At 49.5% G+C, this 25,448-nt stretch overlaps 1 protein-coding gene and 1 pseudogene across 2 annotated transcripts in view; both read left to right on the forward strand.

Annotated features, from left to right (window-relative positions):
• The window catches only part of desmb (desmin b), a 34,147-nt gene extending 9,595 nt beyond the window's left edge, over positions 1 to 24,552 (forward strand). Inside the window, exons 2-10 of one of the 2 annotated variants that reach the window (XR_005459827.1) lie at positions 7,857 to 7,917; positions 9,361 to 9,456; positions 11,617 to 11,778; positions 15,648 to 15,773; positions 18,635 to 18,855; positions 21,808 to 21,851; positions 21,970 to 22,055; positions 24,073 to 24,175; positions 24,228 to 24,552. Coding sequence is in view for 1 of the 2 variants with exons in the window: in XM_038790147.1 (XP_038646075.1) it covers positions 7,857 to 7,917; positions 9,361 to 9,456; positions 11,617 to 11,778; positions 15,648 to 15,773; positions 18,635 to 18,855; positions 21,808 to 21,851; positions 21,970 to 22,055; positions 24,073 to 24,114 (838 nt within the window). In the remaining variant the exon portion in view is untranslated. Of the gene's footprint in view, positions 1 to 7,856; positions 7,918 to 9,360; positions 9,457 to 11,616; positions 11,779 to 15,647; positions 15,774 to 18,634; positions 18,856 to 21,807; positions 21,852 to 21,969; positions 22,056 to 24,072; positions 24,202 to 24,227 lie in introns of those variants that run through there. The other variant, XM_038790147.1, reaches the window with a different exon arrangement.
• LOC119962193 lies at positions 13,089 to 13,440 on the forward strand (annotated as a pseudogene).
• Positions 24,553 to 25,448: the final 896 nt, after the last annotated feature.

Genomic DNA, 25,448 nt, shown 5'->3' on the forward strand with positions numbered 1-25,448 from the left:
CCTCTCCCCCCCCCCCCCCACAGGCCGCCACCGACCCTTCCACACCGAGGTCCCGCCGGCCTAGAGCAGGTGTGGACAGCGGCGGTGTTTTTACGACGGCTGCTCGGCCCATCCCGGGTCGTGAATCGGCGGGCCGGCCGCGTAGAGCGGCCCCCCAACTGGCGTGCGCCAACCACGCCGGTGCCAATGGTGCAGTCGCGTGCCGGCGTTGGGGCGGCGTGGAGCGATTCGTGCCAGTCGTGGGGATTCTCCGGCCTGGCCCTAAACTGAGAGAATCCCGCCCAGGATCTTGTGTTATTGAATTGTCACTCCACACTCCACATTGAGGGAACGTGTTGTCGATATCTCGCATGGAGGTCACCAGGGAATCATCAAAACCTCAGGGAAAAGGTATGATTGCCCGGAATTGAACACATGCAGAGCACAAAATCAATCACCGTTTGACACGTCAAGTAACCACAATGCCAATGTTTTGATCATTTTAAGATCTGCCTCCAGGACCACGGATAGAGGTTAGAGTTGCTATCACAGGATTTCACACTGTTCACCCTCTGCATGTTGTCATTGGTAACTAAAGCAGGTTCCCAATTGTGGAAATAGTTACGACCACCTTGTCCGGACTATTGGAAACCTTCAAAGGTGAGAAGTGACATTAGACCTCAATTCAACAGTGACATGTTAAGTAAATTTACAAGCTACCGAGATCACACTCATTGAAAAGCCACGAGCTGTTGGCCAGGAGATAATGGAAAGATTGATTATTTTATGTGTACTTTGGAAAAGGTGATACTTGCACATGAGTTACATAAGTGAGCGCTGTGTCACTTTGTAATTACCCAGCACCACCGCACGCAGCTACACTTTTTACACATCCTTTGCGCACACATCTTCCTGAACTACTATATAGAGCTAACCATAGATCATAGAATTGACAGTGCAGAAGGAGGCCATTCGGCCCATCGGGTCTGCACCGGCCTTTGGAAGGACTTCCCTTCTTCATTCCACCACCCTATCCCCGTAACCCCACCTAACCTATTTGGACCCTAAGGGCAATTGATCATGGCCAACCCATCTAATCTGCACATCTTTGGACTGTGGGAGGAAACCGGAGCACCCGGAGGAAACCCACGCAGACACGGGGAGAGCGTGCAGACTCCGCATGGACAGTGACTCAAGCCGGGAATCGAACCTGGGACCCTGGAGCTGTTAAGCAACTGTGCTCACCACTGTAGTACCGTCCAGCCCTAATGATCAATGTGTACATGTATATGATCAAGATCTGAAGGGTTGATTGAAAGCAAATGCAGAGTGAAACATGAAATTCAAAGCCCCAATGAAATTCAGAGTTTGGAAACTTATACCGACGTAAGATCATGACTGATCCGTTTGTGTATCGGATTCCACATTTCCACCTACCCCCCACCCACCCCGATAATCTTTGATTCCCTTACCGAACAAGAATCTATCTACTTCTGCCCTAAAAATATTCAATGATCCTTGCCTCCATAATTTGCGTTGATTGGAATGGCCAGTTGCATTCAAAGCGAGGGTGCCTGATTTCCATTCCACACAATCACAGAATTGTTACAGCACAGAAGGAGGCCATTCGGCCCATCGTGTCTGCACCGACTCTCCGAATGAGCATCTTACCTGGTGCCATTCTCCCGCCTTCTCCACTCGCCCAGCACATCGTCCCTTCTAGAACATAGAACATAGAACATAGAACAGTACAGCACAGAACAGGCCCTTCGGCCCTCAATGTTGTGCCGAGCCATGATCACCCTACTCAAACCCACGTATCCACCCTATACCCGTAACCCCAACAACCCCCCCCTTAACCTTACTTTTATTAGGACACTACGGGCAATTTAGCATGGCCAATCCACCTAACCCGCACATCTTTGGACTGTGGGAGGAAACCGGAGCACCCGGAGGAAACCCACGCACACAGAGGGAGGACGTGCAGACTCCACACAGACAGTGACCCAGCCGGGAATCGAACCTGGGACCCTGGAGCTGTGAAGCATTTATGCTAACCACCATGCTACCCTGCTGCCCAGATATGATTCTCTCATAATCATCTCATTCCTTTACATAGATACATAGAATTTACAGTGCAGAAGGAGGCCATTCAGCCCATCGAGTCTGCACCGGCTCTTGGAAAGAGCACCCTACCCAAGGTCAACTCCTCCACCCTATCCCCATAACCCAGTAACCCCACCCAACACTAAGGGCAATTTTGAACACTAAGGGAAATTTAGCCTGGCCAATCCACCTAACCTGCACATCTTTGGACTGTGGGAGGAAACCGGAGCACCCGGAGGAAACCCACGCACACACGGGAAGGATGTGCAGACTCCGCACAGACAGTGACCCAAGCCGGAATCGAACCTGGGACCCTGGAGCTGTGAAGCCATTGTGCTATCCACAATGCTACCGTGTTGATGAAGTTGTCTCCACCACGCTCTCAGGCCCTGCATTCCAGGCAGCTCGGCATAAAAATCCTTTCCCTCATTTAGATTCTGGCAGTTTTCAGATAAGGCCATCATTCTATCAGCCTGGAATGGGGAGATTAATAGCGAAGGAGGTTTATTGTGCATCCTCCTCTTGTTATTGACAGTGGCAGTGAATTGTGTAGAGGCAGCTCACTGAGCCTGTGCTGTAACTGTCCTGGAGTGTGTTTTATGGGGGCAGTGCAGAGCAGGGTTTTTCAAAGTGCGGGTCGCCACCTGTGGGAGGGTGGCGGAGCGATTGGTCCCGTCATTACCGCGACGGACCTGATCGCAGGAGAAGCGCCCAACAGCCGCTATTAACTTTCATAGTACAGCGCAGTACAGGCCCTTCGGCCCTCGATGTTGCGCCGACCTGTGAAACCCCTCTAAAGCCCATCTACACTATTCCCTTATCATCCATATGTTTATCCAGTGACCATTTAAATGCCCTTAGTGTTGGCGAGTCCAGTACTGTTGCAGGCAGGGCATTCCACGCCCTTACTACTCTCTGAGTAAAGAACCTACCTCTGACATCTGTCCTATATCTATCTCCCCTCATTTTAAAGCCAAGTCCCCTCGTGCTAGACATCACCATCCGAGGAAAAAGGCTCTCACTGTTCACCCTACCTAACCCTCTGATCATCTTGTATGCCTCAATTAAGTCACCTCTTAACCTTCTTCTCTCTAACGAAAACAGCCTCAAGTCCTTCAGCCTTTCCTCATAAGATCTTCCCTCCATACCAGGCAACATTCTTGTAAATCTCCTCTGTACTCTTTCCAATGCTTCCACATCCTTCCTATAATGTGGTGACCAGAACTGGACGCAATACTCCAAATGCGGCCGCACCAGAGTTTTGTACAGCTGCAACATGACCTCATGGCTCCGAAACTCAATTCCTCTACCAATAAAAGCTAACACACCGTAGGCCTTCTTAACAACCCTCTCAACCTGGGTGGCAACTTTCAGGGATCTATGGACATGGACACCGAGATCTCTCTGCTCATCCACACTACCAAGAATCTTACCATTAGCCCAGTACTCTGCCTTCCTGTTATTCCTTCCAAAATGAATCACCTCACACTTTTCTGCATTAAACTCCATTTGCCACCTGTCAGCCCAGCTCTGCAGCTTATCTATGTCCCTCTGCAACCTGCAACATCCTTCCGCACTGTCCACAATTCCACCGACTTTCGTGTCATCTGTAAATTTACTCACCCATTTTCAAATTGAAAATGGCAGCCGCCTTTTAAATGAAAAGAAAGTGAGGCTGTGTGGAGTCTTCCGGCCAGAAGTGGCAGCAGAGAGCAGGTCACATACCTTGCACGGACACTTGACGTCAAGTGTTCTCCATGTTTGAGCTTTTGCCGTCAAATCACGGAGTAATGCTGCTTCAGTTTTCTAGCTGCTGGGAAGAGGACTGTGAAGATGGATCAGTCCTCTAGTCCTAGGGGCTGGTTTAGCTCACTCGGCTAAATCGCTGGCTTTTAAAGCAGACCAAGCAGGCCAGCAGCACGGTTCAATTCCTGTACCAGCCTCCCTGAACAGGTGCCGGAATGTGGCGACTAGGGGCTTTTCGCAGTAACTTCATTAAAGCCTACTCGTGACAGTAAGCGATTTTCATTTCATTTTTTTCATTTCATGTTATTCAGAGTAAAAGGCACCCAGAGACTCAAACAGGCAGTGTACCTACTCGACAGGATCTCACAGCAAAATCTGCTGGAGAAATGAAATGCAAATCGCTTGTTGTCACGAGTAGGCTTCAAATGAAGTTACTGTGAAAAGCCCCTAGTCGCCACATTCCGGCGCCTGTTCGGGGAGGCTGATACGGGAATTGAACCCGCGCTGCTGGCCTGCCTTGGTCTGCTTTCAAAGCCAGCGATTTAGCCCAGTGAGCTAAACCAGCCCTTGAGAGCTGCGCAGGCCGATTGGGTCTGTCCCACAATCGGAGAATCGCGCCAATAGTTTTGATAATTTTACCAATGCCAAAACTGATTCAAAGCCCAAATGTGTTACATGCAGGAAAGTATTGGCAAATGCGAGGAGACGTTTCAGGTATTGAAAGGGTGGATGAAAAATTCCTTTTAGGGTTGTGACCCCAGAGTCAGTTATTAACTTTCAACTGACTCCAAATTAAAAGACTGCGCTGCTGCACCCCACCTGTGGGAACACATTAAAATCCGCCAAACGCCCATGAGGCTGTCAGCATTCTGGAGGAGCACCTCCCAGGAGTATCCAGTGCTGAGTAAAACAAGCATTTTGTTGCTATTGTGAGGTTGGTTTTTCCATTTTCATAAAAAGGAAGATGGCACAAAGGAACTGGCTGAACTCTGCACCTGATATGCGCATTTCCCTCTCCTCCTGTGCACCTGATTCAAGTGAGACCGTGCGGACCAAGCAGGTTTCACATTAAAGGTCGGCCAGCATGGGTTGCGAAGGTTGGCCGGCGTGGGTCCTGAAGGTCGTATGGTTGGCAAATGTTGATCCCGGGAAAAACACTGGTGTAGAGGGAGCTTTACTCTGTATCTCACCCCGTGCTGTACCTGTCCTGGAAGTGTTTGATGGGGACATTTTAGAGTGGGGTTTACTCCGTATCTAACCCCGTGCTGTATCCGTCCTGGGAGTGTTTGATGGGGACAGTGTAGAGGGAGCTTTTCTCTGTATCTCACCCCGTGCTGTACCTGTCCTGGGAGTGTTTGATGGGGACAGTGTAGAGGGAGCTTTACTCTGTATCTAACCCCGTGTTGTACCTGTCCTGGGAGTGTTTGATGGGGGCAGCGTAGAGGGAGCTTTACTCTGTATCTAACCCGTAGCTGTACCTGCCCCGGGAGTGTTTGATGGGGACAGTGTAGAGGGAGCTTTACTCTGTATCTAACCCCCGTGCTGTATGTGGTAGTATGACTCGGGGTATTACGGTACCTGTAAGTGTGAGCTGCCGTTTGTGCAGAGGACTCGCTGCCCATTGGCCCAGGTATGTCATGTGCCTCTCAGCCGATTGGCTGAGAGGTAGGTAGCTCCGCCTACAAGGCGGGGTATAAGAACCCGTGTTCCCCGGCAGTCAGCCATTCTTCTGTACGTCTGCTGCCGGGTCCACTTCTTGTGTATTAAAGCCTATCGTTCGGACGTTATCTACGTTTCGTGTCCATTGATTGTGCATCACTGTGCCTGTCCTGGGAATTTTTGATAGGGACAGTGTAGAGGGAGCTTTACTCTGTATCTAACCCTGTGCTGTACCTGTCCTGGGAGTGTTTGATGGGGACAGTGTAGAGGGAGCTTTACTCTGTATCTAACCCTGTGCTGTACCTGTCCTGGGAGTGTTTGATGGGGACAGTGTAGAGGGAGCTTTACTCTGTATCTAACCCCATGCTGTACCTGTCCTGGGAGTGTTTGATGGGGACAGTGTAGAGGGAGCTTTACTCTGTATCGGACCCCGTGCTGTACCTGTCCTGGGAGTGTTTGATTATCAGCTTCCTTAGCAAGTGACATGATTGCATCAGCTTACATTTCTTTAAGGACACGTGAAATACGAGCTGGAGTATACGACCACTCGAGGCTGCTCCACCATTCAACAAGATCATGGCTGTTCTTCAACATCAACTATCCCCTTGGCTTCAATCAGAATCCATTGTGATGTGGAGCGAGGCCAGCCTCGTGCATTCAATTCCCATACCGGCCTGAGGTTATTCAGCCTTCTCAACCTCGCCCCTCGTCTGAGATGCGGCGACCCTCAGGTTAAATCTCCACCAGTCAGCTGCCCCCCTCAAAGGGGAAAGCAGCCAATGGTCATCCGGGACGGTGGTGACTTTACCTTTAAATGAGCTAAATAGCAGTATCGAATACCAGAGCAAAGAAGCTGTGCTAAAGCTTTATTAAATCACTGGCTAGGCCCCAGCTGGAGAATTGTTTAGTTCTGGGCCGTGCGCTTTGGGGAGGGTGTCAAGACCTTAGAGAGGGCGCGGAGGAGATTTACAACACGGAACCGGAGATGAGAGCAAGGTGAAATGATTCTCCTTGAAGCAGAGAAGGTTTAGGGTTATGGGGGGCTTCGATAGTAGAGAGGGAGGGTCTGTTTCTCGTGGTTGGCCACGCCGTACAACAGGCCGTGCGCGGACCCGACCTGGTAGATTGTGCCCCTCTGGCGGGATCTGAACCATTTACATTCTGCTTTGGAGATCAGAGTGCCCCTGCGCCCTCTGAACCTGCAGGCCGTAAACACAGAGCGTGGCACATATTGGGCCTGCAGCTCGAAAGACAAACGTGGGCCAGAATGTGAGACAGGAGCAGGAGATTTACTGTGAGAGCAGCTGAGCGCAACAGTAAAAATAGGATCAGCTTCAAGGGCGTTTGGAAGAATCCGAAAGCAAATTCCAGGAAAGCATTGCTCGAGGAAGTTACGACCAAGTTAGCATAGTGGATGGTCACCAAAAATAACTGGACCTGACTGATGTCCAGCAGGAGGGCCACATTTGGCGCAGGGTGAATCCGAGTAGGCCGATGTCTGGCACAAGGAGCAACGAGTCTAGTGCACGAGATAGGCCAAGACCTATAGCAGGTTGACAGGGCGGCCTAGTACACATGGTGAGGCCTATGACAAGGCCTAAGGTGAAACCCACGACAATTAAAAATCAGGGGTGGCTTTGTGGTATCGTCACTGGACTGGTAATCCAGAGACCTGGGGTAATCCGGGGACCGGAGTTCAAATCCCACGGCAGATGGTGTCATTTGAATTCAACGTTGAAGCTGTATCTTGGTAGACACATGAACGGGCAGGGAATGGAGGGATACAGATAGTTTTTGGGCAGCACGGTAGCATAGTGGTTAGCACAATTGCTTCACAGCTCCAGGGTCCCAGGTTCGATTCCCGGCTTGGGTCGCTGTCTGTGCGGAGTCTGCACATCCTCCCCGTGTGTGCGTGGGTTTCCTCCAGGTGCTCCGGTTTCCTCCCACAGTCCAAAGATGTGCCGGTTAGGTGGATTGGCCATGATAAATTGCCCTTAGTGTCCAAAACTGCCCTTAGTGTTGGGTGGGGTTACTGGGTTATGGGGATAGGGTGGAGGTGTTGACCTTGGGTAGGGTGCTCTTTCCAAGAGCCGGTGCAGACTCGATGGGCCGAATGGCCTCCTCCTGCACTGTAAATTCTATGATAATTAGGGGATAGGATGAGGCCTACAGGGCAAGTTGTAGTTTGAGGCCGAGGGCAAGGTGAGAAGGAAGCAGTGCGGGGACATTTTAAGATGCTCAGCGGAGTGTGGGGTCTCGGACCTGAATGACAGTCACCCGAGCCATACGGTGATCCAAAGGGAAATCTGAATGGTCAGTCGATGAAGTGGAGACTCAGTTTGAGATCACTGTGCTTTTACCCGCAGATTACAAGATGAGATCCAGCTGAAGGAGGAGGCTGAGAATACTCTAGCTGCATTCCGACACGTAAGTCCTGCATTCTGATCCTGTTTCCAGGATAGACATCGTTGGGAGGCATTGAATAAAATGTTTTCTTTTTCATTCTCTTCCAATGCTTTAGTTTATTGGTTAGAAATGGGAATGGTGAAGGAGCATCCAAATGGTGAAGGAACATCCAATCAGATAAGGAAGAGTCTGTTCCCTTTCCCATTGGCCGCGGTGGAGGGGACGGGGGAGGTTAAGGGCTCGCGGGATTGGGTGGCCAATGGCAAGAGGGTGGGAGCAGGAACCGATGGAAGTGGGAGATCATGTGATGAACCCTCCAGGAATACTTCCATCAGAGCTGGCAACAACAACACTACTCGGGCTGTGCAGACTGGCGCAGGGGTTTGGAAGGGGGTGAGAGGGCCCAATGACAGGAGACCTGATGCTGTTGCTCCGCTAACTCGGTGCTACCCAGATCTGAGAGCGACATCAATGTTTCACATCCTGATTGCGCTGAGATGTCTTAGCTCAGAAAACCTCACCCTGGCTCCTGTTGCTAACGGCACGGTTGTAGCTTCTTTTAAAATTCCATCTGCTGGCAGTGGGCGTCATTGGCAAGGCCATCCGTTATTGTCCAACCCCAACTGGTCTGTGCGGAGGTGATGATGGGGGCGGCACAATAGCCCAGTGGTTAGCACCGTTGCTTCACAGCTCCAGTGACCCGGGTTTGATTCCCGGCTTGGGTCACTGTCTGTGCGGGGTCTGCACGTTCTCCCCGTGTCTGCGTGGGTTTCCTCCGGGTGCTCCCGGTTTCCTCCCACAAGTTCAAAGTTGTGCAGGTTAGGTGGATTGGCCACGTTAAATTGCCCCTTAGTGTCCAAAAAAAAGTTAGATAGGGTTACAGGGATAGGGTGGAGGTGTGGGCTTAAGTAGGGTACTGTTTCCAAGGGCAGGTGCAGACCCGATTGGCCGAATGGCCTCCTTCTGCACTGTAAATTCTATGATTCTGTGGCATCTTCCTGAGCTGCTGCAGCCCATGTGGTGTTGGTACTGATGTTGGGAAGGGGGTTGACCCAGCGATGATGAAGGAACGGTGAACACATTTAGCAAAACCACTGGTGTGAGATCCTGGATCCTATCGCTGATGTCTATAGAATGGTTTGTTTTTAATTCCTTCTTGGGGGATCCGGCTGACATTTATTGTCCTTCGGGAGGTGGGGGTGGGGCACCTTCTCCTGGGGGGAAAGGGACTGAAAGATGGAGTTTTGTTGCCAATAATTTAGTTTGGTGAGGATAAAGCAATGAAACATCCCTCCCAACAAGTCTGCGACTTCACATCACGAAGAATCTCTATTTAAAGATCTCCCCACCCCCGCCACCCGGCGTTATTTTGAGAACCCTGGCCGACAGCTGGGAGGAGGCATCATATTACCAGGCGACGGACCAATCCGAGTTAACCCCAGCAGGTGCCCTTTCCATTTCTAGGACGTCGATGCGGCCACGCTCGCCCGTCTGGACCTCGAGCGCAGGATCGAGGCTCTGCAGGAGGAGATTGCGTTCCTCAAAAAGGTGCACGAGGAGGTGAGTGGCGAGGGATTCAAAGCCCCTTAAATTCCTCCCATATCCTCCACTCTCCAATGTCACGGGGGGCGAGACTTTTTCCAGGGTCTGTGCACGAGGATGAGCAGTCCTGGCTGAAAGTTCAGACCCCACCTCGAATTAACTGTTGAAAACAAATATCGTGCATAAAAACTCCGCATTTATAATTACACATTTATCTTGCGCGGAAAGGGAGAATATTCCGACACTGATTGCACATTCTCATTCAGCACTTTCCACTGGAAAAGTACATTTCGCAATGTGTAATCATAATTTATTGTCACAAGTAGGCTCACATTAACGCTGCAATGGAGTCACTGCGAAAAGTCCCTAGTTGCCACGTTCCAGCACCTGTTCGGGTACACAGAGGGAGAATTCAGAATGTCCAAATTACCTAATGTGACTCACACGATGTAAACTGTGTATTAGTGCCCACCCTGTGGGTTCCTGTATCAGTGATTTCCTGCACAATTTACACAGTCAACAATCATTACCAGACAGGGGTCAAGACTAATTTACGTTCTTTGATATTATTTACTGGTTCCTAGTTTTGGAATAATCGTATAGATGCACGAATAAACCAGATGAGGACTATGATATGAAATTTTGGGAAGAACCCAACATAAATAGAGGGAAATCTATCTGCGTGTCAGTTTCAGTGGATGTATGTCAGTAGATTCAGACTTGTCATTCCTGCTGCTGCAGCCTGTCTGTTTACCGGTGTCATTTCGTGATGAAATCTCAGTTTTCTGCCAAGCCACTCCCCACAATTTTGCCGATCTCGGCTACCGGGCGAGTTTAGCCCGGGGTTCCGCCGGCCCAGCGGCTATGAGGAAAAGTTGGAAAAGTTGGGACTGTTCCCCTTGTGGTGACTGAGGTTAGGAGTGATCTCCTAGGACAGGTACAGCATGGGGTTAGATACAGAGTAAAGCTGCCTCTACACTGTCGCCATCAAACACCCCCAGGACAGGTACAGCACGGGGTTAGATACAGAGTAAAGCTCCCTCTACACTGTCCCCCTCAAACACTCCCAGGACAGGTACAGCACGGGGTTAGATACAGAGTAAAGCTCCCTCTACACTGTCCCCATCAAACACTCCCAGGACAGGTACAGCACGGGGTTAGATACAGAGTAAAGCTCCCACTACACTGTCCCCATCAAACACTCCCAGGACAGGTACAGCACGGGGTTAGGTACAGAGTAAAGCTCCCTCTACACTGTCCCCATCAAACACTCCCGGGACAGGTACAGCACAGGGTTAGATACAGAGTAAAGCTCCCTCTACACTGTCCCCATCAAACACTCCCAGGACATGTACAGCACGGGGTTAGATACAGAGTAAAGCTCCCTCTACACCGTCCCCATCAAACACTCCCAGGACAGGTACAGCACGGAGTTAGGTACAGAGTAAAGCTCCCTCTACAAATATACCCATGGGAGGTAAAATGACTTGGATTTTCTCTTTGAGGTATTTGCTGTTGTACTTTCCTGAGGGAAGTTAAGCGATAAACAATCTGCAGGTGTGTTATAATCCAGACAGCATAGGCCTTCTTCCTCTTATGAAATTCTGTCCAATACAACAGCTTTGAGCCATTTGCAAAGGTTTACCCTTTCACTGGTCCTATTCTCCTCCTGCACCTGGTGATGCACTAGTGCAGATATTCATCCATCTCCATCGCTCCTAATTCCCGGAACAGGTCACTCGTCTGTCGCTGGGGGATTGTAGCCTGGAGGGTTGCCACTCCACATCAAACATGGCTGAGCAGGTGTCTCTCCCACTCTCCCCGTCAGCTATTGGTGTGTTGGAAGGATTTGCATGTTGACACTCAGCGTGTTTGACCACGTTATGGACCCACCTTCCTTGGCCATCGAGTCCTGGAGTGGGATTCGAACCTGTCTCATGGCTCAGAGACAGGAACTGCCACCCACTGCCCCACAAGAACTCTGTCACCGTCGCAATGTAAAATGTTTACGTGTACCTGGGGATCCTTTGCAGCCTTGTTCATGGGAAGGTGACTGAATCGCTCCTCCCCTTGTGAAGCTGCCCTTGAACCGAGCAACGCAACGGGAGATGTGCAAATGGTTGTCTTCTGGTTTCTAACTGTCCCTTTCCTTCCCGATCCCTCTTTGCTGGTGTGTAGGAACTGCGGGAATTGCAAGCTCAGCTCCAGGAACAACATGTCCAGGTTGAAATGGACATATCCAAACCTGACCTCACGGCTGCCCTGCGCGACATCCGTGCGCAGTACGAGTGTATCTCTGCCAAGAATGTCCAGGAGGCCGAGGAATGGTACAAGTCAAAGGTGCGTGTTCGGCCCTTCGGTGTCCGTTACATGGCTTCAATGCTGGGGATTGGGGGCCGTTGGGAGCCGTGTGAGGGATGGGGATGTGGGCTTAACAATTAATCACACAGAACGGGGAACTAAGGTTAATCCCAGACCTGAAGGGGTTGGATTATGAGGAGAGGTTGAGTAGACTGGGACTGTACTCGTTGGAATGTAGAAGGATGAAGGGGGATCTTATAGAAACATTTAAAATTATGAAGGGAATAGATAGGATAGATGCGGGCAGGTTGTTTCCACTGGCGGGTGACAGCAGAACTAGGGGGCATAGCCTCAAAATAAGGGGAAGTAGATTTAGGACTGAGTTTAGGAGGAACTTCTTCACCCAAAGGGTTGTGAATCTATGGAATTCCTTGCCCAGTGAAACAGTTGAGGCTCCTTCATTAAATGTTTTTAAGGTAAAGATAGATAGTTTTTTGAAGAATAAAGGGATTAAGGGTTATGGTGTTCGGGCCAGAAAGTTGAACTGAGTCCACAAAAGATCAGCCATGATCTAATTGAATGGCGGAGCAGGCTCGAGGGGCCAGATGGCCTACTCCTGCTCCTAGTTCTTATGTTCTTATGTTCTTAATGCAAATGGCATCGCGCCCACTCGCCATAGGGGGGGGGGGTTAATGGGATTGATAATAATAATCTTTATTAGTGTCACAAGTAGGCTTACATTAACACTGCAATGAGGTTACTGTGAAAATCCCCTCGTCGCCACATTCCGGCGCCTGTTTGGGTACACAGAGGGAGAATTCAGAATGTCCAATCCACCTAACCAGCACGTCTTTCGGGACTTGTGGGAGGAAACCGGAGCACCCGGAGGAAACCCACGCAGACACGGGGAGAACGTGCAGACTCCGCACAGACAGTGACCCCAAGCCGGGAATCGAACCTGGGACCCTGGCGCTGTGAAGCAACAGTGCTAACCACTGCGCTACCGTGCCGCTCAGGATGCTGGTGATCCCCTGTTTAACACATCACTTAGTAGAGAACCCTCATCTGAGGAATCAGGTTTCATGACGCTGCATTTGACAGGAAACAGGATACCCAATGGTGGCCATGTTTTCTCTCAGGGTCACCTGACAAATCGCCTTCACTTCCAATGCCATCCAGGCTACTGTACAGCAGCTTTTGGGGCATTGAGCTGCTGGACTGATAATCCATGAGAACGTGAGTGAAAATACCACCTTGGGCATTTTGAGACTGACGGTTCAGTAAAATATCACTTTTTCGGAGTGTTTCTCGCTAACTGCCAACCAGTCAGAAACCTTTTCTCCTGAAAAATGGCGACGGCGATGGATGTGGACGCTCCGAGTTCCGCCAACAGCGCCGGCGGCAAGAAGCGCTTCGAGGTTAAAAAGTGAAACGCAGTTGCCCTGCGGGCCTGGGACATTGTGGTAGATAACTGCGCCATCTGCCGAAATCACATCATGGACCTCTGTATAGAATGTCAGGCAAACCAGGCTTCCGCAACTTCAGAGGAATGCAGTGTCGCATGGGGGGGGGGGGGGGGGGGGGGGGGCTGTAATCATGCTTTCCATTTCCACTGCATTTCACGTTGGCTGAAGACTAGACAAGTTTGCCCTCTGGCCAATAGGGAGTGCGAATTCCAGAAGTATGGTCACTGAATGGAAGGAGCAGGAATCAGTCTGCAACCCTCCTGGTGCAGTGTCTTCAGAATTCCACTCCAATCTGCTTCCCCCTTCACGTCAGCTCTAATTGAAGAGTGTTTATTCAAACAGCAAAGACTTGACAAACCCCAGCCCCTTTTATTAAAAAAATCCATTTACTTTCAAAAAAAAAGAAACCTTTTCTCCTGTGGTATAAATTGTTGTGATTGTTTGAAATTTGGTATTCTTGTGTTTGTCCTGATGAATGCTAGATGAAAAACATCAGCAACACAAATCTCCGTTAGATTGTTGTCAAAATCCCATCGGGTTTATTGATGTTCACAGGTGTTTACAGCAACGTGGTTGAACTGCCCGAACTGCCCTCAAACTGCAGCCCACCACCACCTTGCCAAGAGCAACAAAGGGATGGTCATTAAATAGCACCTTGGCCAGAAACCTCCAAATCCCAACAATTCATGAATCCATTCTCCACTGCTTGTGGATTGTAGTGAAACAGTGGTGATTGTTTCACTTTTTATTATTCCATAGGATGTGGGTCGCTGGGCTGGGCCCGGCATTTGTTGCCCGTCCCTAATTGCCCCTTGAACTGAGTGTCTGGCTCGGCCATTTCAGAGGGGCTGTGAAGAGACAACCACGTTGCTGTGGGTCTGGAGTCACGTGTAGGCCAGACCGGGTAAGGACGGCAGATTTACCCTTCCCTAAAGGGCATTAGCGAGCCAGATGGGTTTTTACAACAATCGACAATGGCTTCATGGCCATCTTTAGACTTTTGGTTACAAAATGTTATTGAATTCAAACTTCACCATCTGCCCTGGTGGGATTCGAACCCAGGACCCCAGAGCATTGCCTTGGGTCTCTGGATTGTTAGCCCAGTGACAACACCACTACGCCACCACCTCCCCTAAACATCATATGATATAGTCGGGATTATGGAGACATGGCTGCAGGGTGACCAGCGATGAGAATTAAATATCAAGGGATATTCAGTATTTAGAAAGGATAGAAAAGAAAGGAAAAGGCGTTGGGGTTGCATTTCTGTCACACCACTGACTCCCTCCATGACCCCATGAAGGATCACATGACAAATGAGCACATAGGTTAAGAAATGGGAGCAGTAATAGGCCATTTTGCCCTTTGAGGCAACTCCGCTATTCAACATTATCATGGCTGACCTTCCATGGCAACATCATTTTCCCCACAATATCCCATATCCTTTGATTTTTTAGAATGTAGAAATCTATCGATCTCAGTCTTGAACATAAGAACATAAGAACTAGGAGCAGGGGTAGGCCACCTGGCCCCTCGAGCCTGCTCCACCATTCAATGAGATCATGGCTGATCTTTTGTGGACTCAGCTCCACTTTCCGGCCCGATCACCATAACCCTTAATCCCTTTATTCTTCAAAAAACGATCTATCTTTATCTTAAAAACATTTAATGAAGGAGCCTCAACTGCTTCACTGGGCAAGGAATTCCATAGATTCACAACCCTTTGGGTGAAGTTGTTCCTCCTAAACTCAGTCCTAAATCTACTTCCCCTTATTTTGAGGCTATGCCCCCTAGTTCTGCTTTCACCCGCCAGTGGAAACAACCTGCCCGCATCTATCCTATCTATTCCCTTCATAATTTTATGTGTTTCTATAAGATCCCCCTGCATCCTTCTAAATTCCAACGAATACAGTCCTAGTCTACTCAACCTCTCCTCATAATCCAACCGCTTCAGCTCTGGGATTAACCTAGTGAATCTCCTCTGCACACCCTCCAGTGCCAGTACGTCCTTTCTCAAGTAAAGAGACCAAAACTGAACACAATACTCCAGGTGTGGCCTCACTAACACCGCATACAATTGCAGCATAACCTCCCTAGTCTTAAACTCCATCCCTCTAGCAATGAAGGACAAAACTCCATTTGCCTTCTTAATCACCTGTTGCACCTGTAAACCAACTTTCTGCGACTCATGCACTAGCACACCCAGGTCTCTCTGCACAGCAGCATGCTTTAGTATTTTATCATTTAAATAATAATCCCGTTTGCTGTTATTCTGACCAAAATGGATAACCTCACGACTGAACCCATGGCCTTCTGGGGCCGGGAAAGAGTCCTCCCTTATAATTCAAATAAACATTGGTGTCCAGTGTGATTACTTAAAGAGCGGAACTTGAGGCCATGGAATGACCCATGAACAAAGTGTTTTTTTTGCTTCCTTTCCAGGTCTCCGACTTGAATCAGAATGCAACCAAAAACAACGATGCCTTGCGACAGGCCAAACAGGAAGTGATGGAGTACCGCCACCAGGTTCAGAGCTACACCTGCGAGATCGATGCCCTCAAAGGATCAGTGAGTGTTTGATGTCATTCATTCTCCATCGGTAACGGCAAAGGAAACAACGAGCCTGCATTTCTATGGCACCTTTTACAACCACAGGACGTCGCGAACTGCTTGACTTTTTTTAACGGCAGTCACGGTTGTAATATCGGAAGCCCGGTTGCCAAATATATGCACAGCAAGATCCCACACCCAGCGATATGATAACCTGGCAATCGGTTTTATTTAAGTTGATTGAAGGATAATTATTAGCCGGGTCACCGAGGAGAGGTTATCTTCCGAATTGTGGCTTGGGATCTTCCGCATCTCCTTAAGAAGGCAGATGGGGCCTTGGCTTAGTGACTCATCCAAAAACGGCCTCCCTCAGTACCGCACCGGGTTTCAATCTGGATTACATGTTTAAATATGTCACTACCTTCTGACTGGGAGGAAAGGGTGCTCAGCTGACACCGATAGGTTAATGACCCCAGTCAATATCGACCAACAGTAATTAAATGTCGATGGAATATGTGGAAAGGCCGCTGTCGTATGAGGAACGGTTGAGGACTCTGGGTCTGTACTCGATGGAGTTTAGAAGGATGAGGGAGGATCTTATTGAAACTTACAGGATACTGTGAGGCCTGGATAGAGTGGACGTGGAGAGGATGTTTCCACTTGTAGGAAAAACTAAAAGCAGAGGACACACCTCAGACTAAAGGGAGGATCCTTTAAAACACAGATGTGGGGGAGTTTCTTCAGCCAGAGGGTGGTGAATCTGTGGAACTCTTTGCCGCAGAAGGCTGTGGAGGCCAAATCACTGAGTGCCTTTAAGACAGAGATGGATAGGTTCCTGATTAATAAGGGGATCAGGGGTTATGGGGACAAGGCAGGAGAATGGGGATGAGAAAATATCAGCCATGATTGAATGGCGGAGCAGACTCGATGGGCCGAGTGGCCTAGTTCTGCTCCTGTGTCTTGTGGTCTCATGGTCTGCTCTCTCTATTTGCACAGCGAATACTAAGGCACTGGAGTAGGTGCAAAAATGATTCACAAGGATGACACCAGAATCAGGGTGTTATACCCACCAGGAAAGATTGAACAGACTGGGGATCTTTTCTCTGGAACAGACAAGACAGAGGGGTGGAGAGATAGAGACCTAATAATGATAATCACTTATTGTCACAAGTACGCTTCAATGAAGTCACTGTGAAAAGCCACATTCTGGCACCTGTTCGGGGAGGCCAGTGTGGGAATTGAACCCGTGGTGTTGGCCTTGTTCTACATTACAAGCCAGCTGTTTAGTCCACTGTGCTAAACCAGACCGTTAGAATCATCAATGGGTTTGCTCGGGTGGATGGAGGGACGATGGGAAGGACCAGAACTAGGGGGCCTTCAACATAAAACATTTACTGATAAATCCACTAGGGAATTCAGTAGAAAGCTATTCATCCAGAGCCTGTGAGAACGTGGCGCTCACTCGCCCAGGGAGAGGTTGGAGGGTAGTTGGGGGATTCGTTGGAAATGTCACTGGATTAGTAATCCAGAGACCCAGGCTGATGCTCTGGTGTCACATCAGCTGGTGTAATTTAAATTCAGTTAATAAAACGTGGAATATAAAGCTAGTCTCAGTAAAGGCGACCAGGAAACTATCGTTGATTGTTGTAAAAACCAATCTGGTTCGCGAATGTCTTTGCGAATGTCCTTTAGGGAAGGGGAAATCTGCCGTCCTTACCCGGTCTGGCCTACATGTGACTCCAGACCCACAGTAATGTGGTTGCACTCTGAAATGGTGAGACACTCAGTTCAAGGGCAATTAGGGATGGGCAACAAATGCTGGCCCAGCTGGGGGCGGCCAAATCCCATGAAAAAACAGGGGGAGAAAGATACATATCAAGAGCAGGTGGATAAACATGACGTGTAAAAGAATGTGAGGATTTGTTGATAGGGTGAGATGAAGGAAAGTAGGAGGAAGCTCGTGTGGAGCGTAAACATTAGCACAAACCAGTTGGGCTGAATGGCCTCTTTCTGTGCTCCAAATACTATGATTTAAGTCTGAACGGAGTGGGACATTGATAGAAAGCCAAGTGGCGAATGATAGAATTGGAGCCAGCACTTATATATTTGCAAAGTTTTTAAACTACGAACAAGCACCTCCAAACCCAATCGCATTTCCACTCTGCTCCCTAATGTAGGAGAACAAGGCAATCCCCAGTTAATGTCCACTACCTGAATGCAATTAAACTCCAATTAATATACGATCAGCACATGTCTAGCGAGCTGTATTTAAGTTTTCAAATACTTGCTGTACACCTTGTCAGGAGTGTGAGATGTTAATGGTTCATCGAAGGCAATGGGGCATCTGGGATATCAGTGAACATTGGGACCAACCGTCTATCCCTTTAACCAGTGAGATTAAAGGATGAAGGAAGAAACAAAGTAGAGACTGAGAAGAAGAGTGGATTGGAGACCAAGCAGGTATAGAAAGAGAAATGAAGAGAGAAAGATAAGTCGTATCGGGGGCAGCAAAAGAGAGAAAAATTAAACAATGACTCCTAAAACGATTCACAACCTGAAGGAATGATATACCACACTTAAAGTTGTTCACTTTCTGGGCTGGAGAGATTAATGAGCAGGTAATAGTGATCAAATCATTCCAAAGGCACTTACGCTGTAAATTGTTAGACTTAACCTTCCACGCTGATTTTATTGCGTAATTGACACACAAATGAGGCAACTTCGAAAAAGCGCAGGGAGGTTGATCATCAGATGTTTGTTACAATGGGGTTAATGGTGAAGCAGCACAAATAAGTTAGATGCAATGTGATATTCTCTCAGAGGCTGTACTTTAGCCTCCGTCACCGCTGTGCTTTTATATTGCTCCTCTCTTCGGGCAGAATGAGTCACTGATGCGGCAGATGCGGGAGATGGAGGAAAGGTTCGCGGGCGAGGCGGCCGGCTACACGGACTCAATCGCACGGCTGGAGGAAGAGATCCGCCATTTGAAGGATGAGATGGCACGGCATCTGCGCGAGTACCAGGATTTGCTCAACGTGAAGATGGCGCTGGATGTGGAGATCGCCACTTACAGGAAACTGCTGGAGGGGGAAGAGAGCAGGTGCGTCACGTATCGGATTGCCCGGCGTATCTGTACCCTTTACTGGGATGGGGAGGAGTGTAAGCTCACGTGTGACCTTTCAAACTCTCACAATAGTGACCGAAACTTTGCATGTTTATGCCATTATAAACATTCTCGTTTCTCCATCCTTCTGACAGTGCAGCACTCCCTCAGTACTGACCCTCTGACAGTGCGGCGCTCCCACAGTACTGACCCTCTGACAGTGCAGCACTCCCTCAGTACTGACCCTCTGACAGTGCGACACTCCCTCAGTACTGACCCTCTGACAGTGCAGCACTCCCTCAGTACTGACCCTCTGACAGTGCAGCACTCCCTCAATACTGGCCCTCTGACAGTGCGGCACTCCCTCAGTACTGACCCTCTGACAGTGCAGCACTCCCTCAGTACTGACCCTCTGACAGTGCAGCACTCCCTCAGCACTGACCCTCTGACAGTGCGGCACTCCCTCAGTACTGACCCTCTGACAGTGCAGCGCTCCCTCAGTACTGACCCTCCGACACTGCTGCACTCCCTCAGTACTGACCCTCTGACAGTGCAGCACTCCCTCAGTACTAACCCTCTGACAGTGCGGCACTCCCTCAGTACTGGCCCTCTGACAGTGCGGCACTCCCTCAGTACTGGCCCTCTGACAGTGCGGCACTCCCTCAGTACTGACCCTCTGACAGTGCAGCACTCCCTCAGTAGTGACCCTCTGACAGTGCAGCACTCCCTCAGCACTGACCCTCTGACAGTGCGGCACTCCCTCAGTACTGACCCTCTGACAGTGCAGCGCTCCCTCAGTACTGACCCTCCGACACTGCTGCACTCCCTCAGTACTGACTTTCTGACAGTGCAGCACGCCCTCAGTAATGACCCTCTGACAGTGCGGCACTCCCTCAGTACTGACCCTCTGACAGTGCAGCGCTCCCTCAGTAATGACCCTCTGACAATGCGGCACTCCCTCAGTACTGACCCTCTGACAGTGCAGCACTCCCTCAGTCCTGACCCTCTGACAGTGCAGCACTCCCTCAATACTGACCCTCTGACAGTGCAGCACTCCCTCAGTATTGACCCTCCGACAGTGCTGCACTCCCTCAGTACTGACCCTCTGACAGAGCAGCACTCCCTCAGTACCGACCCTCTGACAGTGCGGCACTCCCTCAGTACTGACCCTCTGACAGTGCGGCACTCCCTCAGTACTGACCCTCTGACAGTGCAGCACTCCCTCAGTATTGACCCTCCGACAGTGCAGCGCTCCCTCAGTACTGACCCTCTGACAGTGCGGCACTCCCTCAGTACCGACCCTCTGACAGTGCGGCACTCCCTCAGTACTGACCCTCTGACAGTGCGGCACTCCCTCAGTATTGACCCTCTGACAGTGCGGCACTCCCTCAGTACCGACCCTCTGACAGTGCGGCACTCCCTCAGTACTGACCCTCTGACAGTGCGGCACTCCCTCAGTACTGACCCTCTGACAGTGCGGTACTCCCTCAGTACTGACCCTCTGACAGTGCAGCACTCCCTCAGTGTTGTAAAATAGATAACACCGCAGTGCACAGCAAGCTCCCACAAACTACAACATGATAATGACCTGATCATTTGTTTCTCAGTGTTGTTAATTGAAGGATAAATACAGTGGGGGCTATTAACCCCATTCTTCTTTGAAATATATCGCCCATGAGATCTCCACCCAAGATTAATATCTCATCCAAGAGATGGATTTGACTTTGTGGATTTAATGAGGTTGTGAAAGGAGATGTTGAGATCAGCTGTGATGTCCTTGGGCACAACAATGTCATTTTCTGCTCTTAAAAAAAATTCCTAACAAGAATTTGGAGGATTCAGGTTAATGAAAAAACAAATACATTTCCAAGATCCCTACTCTTACAGAATGAATGCAGTGTTCAATTGTTGACTCTGATATAGTGTACTGAAAATTGCATTGTGCATTTTGCCTACTTGAAGTTTCCATACGCACATGTACCAGCAGAGGGAGTCCGGTGAGAAGAGGTAATAAAGAATCCATGTTTAACAGTTCAATCAGTTCTAAATCGAAATGTTTCTGGCTGAACATATAATATTTTCTGTCTCAAGAACGTGGAAGCTTTGGAAAAGGTGCAAAGGAGATTTCCCAGGATGTTGCCTGGAATGGAGAGTAGGTCTTGCGAGGAAAGGTTGAGGGTGCTTGGCCTTTTCTCATTAGAACGGAGAAGGATGAGGGGGCGACGTGATAGAGGTTTATAAGATGATCAGGGGAATAGATAGAGTAGACAGTCAGAGACTTTTTCCCCGGGTGGAACAAACCATTACAAGGGGACATAAATTTAAGGTGAATGGTGGAAGATATGCGGGGGTGTCAGAGGTAGGTTCTTTTCCCAGAGAGTAGTGGGGGCATGGAATGCACTGCCTGTGGAAGTAGTTGAGTCGGAAACATTAGGGACCTTCAAGCGGCTATTGGATAGGTACATTGATTACGGTAGAATGATGGTGATGGAACCATCAATTCACTAGACACGTGCTTTAAGATACGAACAGTGGTTTTAATCTACTTACAACAGAGCCAGCCTGTTCCACGTTGAACTCTCGATGAACTGAACGACTGGCTCTGAGCATTGGTATTTATACAGCAGTCCAGGGGGAGGAGTCGTGGGTGGAGCCATGGGTGGAGCCCTGTACAAACTCCTAAGCATTCCCAGTGCTACTCCCCCCAGTGGTCGGGCAATGCAACTGCGTTTACAAATGCATGGTCTCATGTACATACAATACAGTGTGAATTACGGAGTTACATTCACCACAGATGGGGGTGTAGATTAATTTGTTCTTAATCTAGGACAAAAGTTTGGCATAACATCGTGGGCCGAAGGGCCTGTTCTGTGCTGTATTTTTCTATGTTCTAACGTCAAAGTCTTGACTTGCAAGTAACCATGCTCTCTGATTGGTTTTTTTCTCTAGAATTGTTGTGCCGGTCCAATCGTTTTCCACCCTGAGTTTTAGAGGTAGGTAAAGATTCTCCCAACGCGGGACATTTAATTCACAATGTCACAGCTAGTTCTGCAACCCCACCTCCCCGTGAGTCAGAGGTGCCTGAGTAACCCTGTGATGTCTTTGTTTCAGAGACCAGCCCTGAGCAGGGGCATGCCGCTGAAGTACACACAAAAAAGACAGTGACCATCAAGACTTATGAAACAAGGGATGGAGAGGTGAGAGCAGCAGAGTGCCTGGAGGCAGAGAGAGAGAGAGAGGCGGCGATGGGGTGGGGGAAGGGAATGGGTCACCTGAATGAGGGAAAGGATTTGTATTCCTCATGCATCAGAAGTCCCAATGCACTCGACAATCAATGGAGTACAATGTTTTAAGGTGTAATCACTTTTGCAATGGTGGGAAACACGGCAGCCAACTTGCGCACAGCAAGATTCCACTAATGAGATCATTGAGCCTGGGTGTTGGTTGAGGGATACATCGATGTAGAAGAAGAATGTAGGCCGGGGCTGTTTTCCTTAGAGCAGAAAAGGCTGTGGGGGGGGGGGACCTGATTGAAGTGTATAAAATTATGAGGGATATAGATAGAGTGGACAGTAAGAAACCTTTCCCCTTTCCCAAGGACTGGGAACCCTCGCAGCATTTAAGGAGCAGGTAGATGAACACTTGAAATGCCGCAGCATACAAGGCCAAGGATCAACAGCACTTACTGTACCATATGCGTGCCCACACTGGCTTGCGGTGTAGAAAGCATTCGAGCCGCAGTCGACCAATGGTTGCACAGATTGGGTGCATGCGATGCCACGCTACAGTGGTGTGCGTTGTGTCCATTTTATGACAACCAATCACCCGCCTCCTTTTCCTCTTTGGGTAACTGACCTGCGGATGCAACAGCTGAAGTTTCAGGTGAAGTGAAGAATCTTTGATTATCCTTTAGGCATTTTCTTACCGCAGACTGAAGTATTGCGGAGTCGTAGATACAGAACTAGGCCATTCGGCCCACCATTCCGAAACCCGCGGCTGTGTGTTTGGAGGGTAAAGATGTGCCTTGACGTAGCACCTGTCACCACCGCGGGTTGTCCCAAAACACTTCACAGGCAGTCAAGCACCTTTTGAAGTGTGACGTGTGGTTTATACGCCATCGTGGGCTGCACGGTAGCACAGCGGTTAGCATAATTGCTTCACAGCTCCAGGGTACCAGGTTCGATTCCGGCTTGGGTCACTGTCTGTGCGGAGTCTGCACGTTCTCCCCGTGTGTGCGTGGGTTTCCTCCGGGTGCTCCGGTTTCCTCCCACAGTCCAAAGATGTGCAGGTTAGGTGGATTGGCCGTGATAAATTGCCCTTAGTGTCCAAAATTGCCCTTAGTGTTGGGTGGGGTTACTGGGTTATGGGGATAGGGTGGAGGTGTTGACCTTGGGTAGGGTGCTCTTTCCAGGAGCCGGTGCAGACTCAATGGGCCGAATGGCCTCCTTCTGCACTGTAAATTCTATGATAATCTATGATTTACTCAGGGAATCTGCCTTGCTATGGGAACGTGCAGATTACTGCCTGGAGCAATGGAGACAGTGGTGATGAACCCACCGCCTTTCTTTCCACCGTGTGGCTGACCAGGAAATTCGCCCACTCTCACCACCTGCCACTGGAGGGATTTCGCAGGTTGATGCTCAACCTGGCTGGCCGCTGTAATAACCCTTACAAGACCCAGGGGGGGGCGACCTGGTTGGAATGCGAGCCCCCTACCCCCCCCCCCCCCCCATTGATGGGTGGAGACCTACCAGCCGGGGAGCGAGAAAGCAATCCTTAAAAGCCGGCCCGGATTGGGACTGCCATGGTCGGCAGTCCCGGTTGGGGCCTATGTGCTGTGCGCCACGTTGCTGCCATTTCCTTTGGCTAAAAATGAAACCTACGTTTGAATCACCTTCTCGGGTCGCATGAAGGTTTTTTGCCGCATTGTGAACATGTCTTCCATTGGCCATCGGGTCCTGGGATGGGATTTAACGCTTCAGCCTCTGCCTGAGAGGCAGGGACACTAACTAAACCTCCACTACTGTAATGTAGGAAAAGCCATATTATAGTATATGTTGTATAGTTGGGGGTAATGCTAAATATTTCCGCCTTATGCCCATTTCCCAGTCGTCTTACACTTGGAAAATGGGCCAATTTCTGCTCCGTTGGGGGCTCATTGACGATTCTCTGCTGACAGCATCTGTTTCCTTCCCCCCCCCCCCCCCCCCTCAGGTGATCAGCGAGTCTTCACAGCATCAACAGGAGATCTCTTAAAACCACCCAGAGTGAGCGACACACGGAGAGCATGATCCAACCCTTGACCTTTACCATGAATTCCCCCCACCCCCACCACCGACCCCCCCCCCCCCCACCCTGAACCCCCCTGATCCCCCCACAGCCACCCACCTGCTGGATTAACAGCGCCAGCGGATGTACCAAGAACAAAGTGCCTTGGAAACCAGCCAATTGGAAGCCACCCATCCACCTTTCGCAAACAGCCGTACGTCTCGTCGCGTTGGAGAGTCCAGGTGAAGATCTCAACTGAAGGGAAGCCACGGGATCTCCAGATAATCGTTGCATCCTTTTGGGAACACCGGTCGCTCCTTTGCACCATTATAGATGTACTGTGTGACGAGGCGGGATTCAGGGATTTTCCAATGTATTTCTTTTCCACAATGATAAATAAATATCGAATCAAGTATCGTACATGGATAGATTGGTAATCGGAACTTCCCTTGTCAAATCAGCCTTGTCGGAATGCTGCACAGCTGGACTGAGAAGTGATCATGGGCAAGATTGGAAAATGATCTTTGAGCATAATGGCGTACCAGTTCAATTGTTAAACCAATAATCCTGAGGCAGAGCTCCATGACCTGAAGATGCAAGTTCAAATCCCACCACAGGATGAATTTAAATTCAATTAAATAAATAAATAAGTAACTAGTCTCCGTGTCGGTGACCATGAAATTATCATCGCCTGTTGCAAAAACTCATCAGGTTCATTAATGTCCTTAAGGGAAGGAAATCTGCCGTCCTTACCCGGTCTGGCCTACATGTGGCTTGAGAGAGTCCACAGCAATGTGGTTGACCTGAAATAGCCCAGCAAACCACTCAGTTGTAGCAAAACTACCGCAAAACAGCTATAATTTCCACAGGCTGCTGTCATTCAAGTACAATTAGGGATGGGCAATAAATGGGCACGTCCACAACGCATGAATGAATAAAGGAATGCGACACCTCCCACTCTTGCTTCCGCCAATGCGAGCATCAACCATTTTTATTTTACGGGTGAGGTGAATCGGGGTCTCAGCAATCCTGACCAATTCTCTGCTCCATCGAAGCGATAGAAACCATTGAAATGAGAAGTGAGACAGGGATGCAGCCTCCCTTCACCCCTAAAGTCTCTGTCAAAATGGCGGACTGATGAACGTCCTCAGAAGGTGCTCCCCAGCTCGCGTTACCTGCCAGTAGTTGCCGTCGTGTCATTCAGGTTCCTTGCAAATCTTCTCTGATGCTGAGATGGATCACCACGGCAGTGCGCAGATCAGCCCCCCCGCCCCCCCCCCCAAACGTTCTTGTTGCTTCTTGTCCAGTGTGGTGTCAAATTC

The sequence above is a fragment of the Scyliorhinus canicula genome, chromosome 2 (assembly GCF_902713615.1).
Source record: "Scyliorhinus canicula chromosome 2, sScyCan1.1, whole genome shotgun sequence".
Taxonomy (NCBI): domain Eukaryota; kingdom Metazoa; phylum Chordata; class Chondrichthyes; order Carcharhiniformes; family Scyliorhinidae; genus Scyliorhinus; species Scyliorhinus canicula.